The sequence below is a fragment of the Tupaia chinensis genome, unplaced genomic scaffold, assembly GCF_000334495.1.
Source record: "Tupaia chinensis unplaced genomic scaffold, TupChi_1.0 Scaffold143894_1, whole genome shotgun sequence".
NCBI classification, from domain to species: Eukaryota; Metazoa; Chordata; class Mammalia; order Scandentia; family Tupaiidae; genus Tupaia; species Tupaia belangeri.
In genome coordinates, this window is record NW_006203745.1 from 951,204 (window position 1) to 954,609 (window position 3,406).

Below are 3,406 nucleotides of genomic sequence, written 5' to 3' on the forward strand. Positions count from 1 at the left end.
AGCCCCGGCGAAGTCAGAGGGAAGGCTCCTCCCAGAGCAGCGAGGGGAAGGGGCGCGGTCCTAGAGCAGCGAGGGGCGGGCCCCTTAGGCTTGCTTCCTATTGGGTCGCGCAGGTCCGTTTTGCGCATGTGCAGCCGGTTTCAAACTTTGGAGCGCGCCGGTCGCCCATCTTCGTTGAAGGCGGAGCCAATGGGCGGGAGCGCCGGAAGTGCGCATGTAGCGGTTCACGGCTCCCCGGCCCCCCCTCTCCTGCCTTCCGTGTCGGCCGCCTCGCCGGACAGAGCCCTCTGGCTCTGTCCACGCTCTGCCTCCTAGAGTAGTGGCCCTTGTGGGTTTCCACTTCGAAACCGTCGACCCGCAGAGCGGGTCAGGGACATGGCTACGTCGGGTCTGGTAAGTGCGGGCCTCGGCTCCTGCTGGAGATCCGAAAAGCGCTGTCGTTGGCCTCCTCTCCTGAGGCTGCCGAGAACGGAACGTTGGGTCGGTGCTGCGGCTTCTCGGGGAGTGTAATAGAGAAGTCGCACGAATGTTTGAAATCAGGCATGATCGTTTGTCGATAGCTAGAATTGATTTACTTTCATGGTTTCCTCAGGGCATCTGGTCGTGATATAGGCCGCCACTGCGTCTTTCTCGGCAGAGAATTGCCATGTCTACCTTTTAGCCTCGCTCTAGTTCCTAGTGTCTAAATACTTTTCTGCTCATAGAATTAATGAAACGGCACTTTGAGGAAGCAGATTCTTGACTGTTCAATAAATTTGTATCGAAGTAATCTGGCGTTCTTGTCAAAATGTTGAGCCTTGTTTGCAGTTTTTTGAGCATTATTTCTAGGGCATCTGTAAATGAGAAAGTGTTATGACAGGCGGATAATTAAAAGGTGAAAGCTATGGATGCCAAACGGGGGTGGGTACCCTTGTTTTCATGTTTTTCAACTTCCTCTGCACTGACTTTCGAACCTCACATAGTTATATAATAAGGCAAGAGATAGGGATCATCTCCTGTTTTAGAATTGTATTTTCTAATTTGTCTCCCTTTTTAAGAAAATCTAAAGCATTGATGATTTCCAATTCTGTAAGGTTATATGTATACATATGCTTATACACATTAAAGACAAACAGGCAAGGATAGTGTAGTGTATGTTTTATACTTTGAGAACATACAGGAATCTTCGAAGATAAACGGGAATGTGTACTTTGAAAATATATGGATTCACAATTTTTTATACCGAAGTACACTTGGACTTAAATTTCATTTTTCCATGAGTTTTTCGAAGTTATCTTCATATGTTGTTTATGTTATATGTAATCAGGAAAAAGCCATAAAACCATTCTCATTGGGGGAAAAGAAAGATTATTTACCAAATGTCTGCAGTTCTTTTTTCAAACGCCTATAATAATCTTAAAACTGTTTTGAGCCTTTCAATTCTCCTGACTTTGGGTAATACATTTAAAAGACAAGGGGAGAGAAGAGTTGTATTTTCAGTCATTCTTGCTCTTCAGTGGTTCTCCAGTGGGCAATTTTACATAGCAGTAGATATTTGGTGATGATGTCTGGAGAAAGTTATGGGTTTCCCTAGTCAGTGGAAATATGGGTTGGGTGAGAGAATGCTCCTGGTTACCGGGTGGGTAGAGGCTGAGATGCTGCTAAGACAGTGCATGGGCAGGGACCTACAACAAAGAATTAATCCAGCCCAAAATGTCAGTAGGTGGTAGTGGTGGTGGTGGTTTTTTGTTTTTGTTTTTGATAAACATAATCTCATGAATGAAAGAAACAAATTGAAATCCACTGGAGAATAAATTTTGTTTTATGAGTGTGTATTTATTTTGAATTTTAATTTAGAATTAAGGAAACTTGTTTGTCTTGTTTTACTACCTGTTTCAACACTTGGTGTCATAGCAGGTGCTCAATTAATATTTGTTGGCCAAATGAACTGCCTTGACCTTAAACATTTTCTATTTCACTTGGTGTCATAGTAGGTACTCAAGGTAATATTTGTCGGATAAATGAGCTATCTTGACCTTAAATATTTTCAACCTAAAAGAGACACAGAGTACTTTACAGGTGTTATAAAAGTTTTAAAGACATTTCTATGTGCCAATTTGATGGCTCTTTCAAGTTATAGTGTGAAATTAGAAGAGTGACTTTACATTAGGCCTTAGAATGAAAAGTATTGGGTCACTGGAAAAGTCATGATGCATTTGTGCTTAGAAACAGTAAAATTTGTTGTGACTTTTTCAGTGACCCACTAGAGTAGTTAACTGACATTCTTGGAGCTGAATATTATGTCAGTGTTTCACAATGCTGAATACTGGACAGAGACTAACTTGAATTAAATTTCCATCAAATGAAGTATGATTAAACAGACTTGTTAGATATCTCAGTTCCTTATTTTGCCAACTATAAAATAGATTCCATTTCTTGCTGGCATTTCATAAAGATAATAGGCTCTTACCTTCTTTAAAGAAAGATATCTTTTAGGGCCAGTCCTGCGGCCTGGTGGTTAAGGGAGCAGGATCCTACATGATTGACCATCTATATTGAATCGTGACCTTGGTGGCTTGAAAAACCACGCAGCTTGGAAAAAACATGCGGGTGTGTGTGCGCATGCCTCAGATCCTGACAGGTTCAAGATATTGTAAAGAAGAGATTGCACATGACCATGTCCCATTAGGGGGTGCTTTCTTCCTCTCTCTCTCTCTCTGTCTTTCTCTCTGGTGAGCATTCACCCTTCTAGCAAATAAAAAAAAAAGAGACATTTTTTATCTCAAATTTTATTATTTGCTTGGCATATCTTTTTCATGTTGATGTACTCTCTGGTGAGCATACGCCCTTCTAGCAAATAAAAAAAAAAAGAGACATTTTTTATCTCAAATTTTATTATTTGCTTGGCATATCTTTTTCATGTTGATGTAGCATACAGCGCACCAGGCATAACTTTGGGAAAAATATAAATTAGCTTAAGACAAAATCCTTGGTCTCAAGTTTTTTAAAATCTAAGAAATTTCTTTTCCTTTCCTAAATAATTCAGTCCAAAAGCCATTAGGTGGGGTCAAGCTATGTAGGTGTCCCACTGGGTAAAGAACATCAAGTGGTCCAGAGCCAGCTGTGTAGGAGGACAAGTGGAGTTAGGAGGGTGGCCCAGCTCAGGATGACAGAACACAAATGTGGTGAACATGTTCATTTGTGTGGAGAACAGCTTATGTGGGACCATGTTCAGGTCCCAGACCCAGCAGCTTGAAAATCGTGCCGGCTGTTATGTGCCCAAAATCCCCAGAGGAGAATGGAGGAGAAGGGATTGTGAAATGACCATTCCCTCCAGGGGGTGATCTTTCACTTTACCTCCCGTTATCTCTCTGGTGGGCACATGAGCCCAACAGAAAAAAAAAAAAAAAAAACTCCAAAAAAACAC

The 3,406-nt window shown here is 41.8% G+C and overlaps 1 protein-coding gene across 1 annotated transcript in view; it reads left to right on the plus strand.

The window, feature by feature from the left end:
* Nucleotides 1-257: 257 nt before the first annotated feature.
* CENPC (centromere protein C) overlaps nt 258-3,406 on the plus strand; it is a gene marked incomplete in the record, with an annotated part of 81,744 nt that continues 78,595 nt past the window's right edge. Inside the window, 1 exon segment of the mRNA XM_014582879.1 lies at nt 258-393. Within this exon segment, the coding sequence (XP_014438365.1) occupies nt 376-393 (18 nt within the window).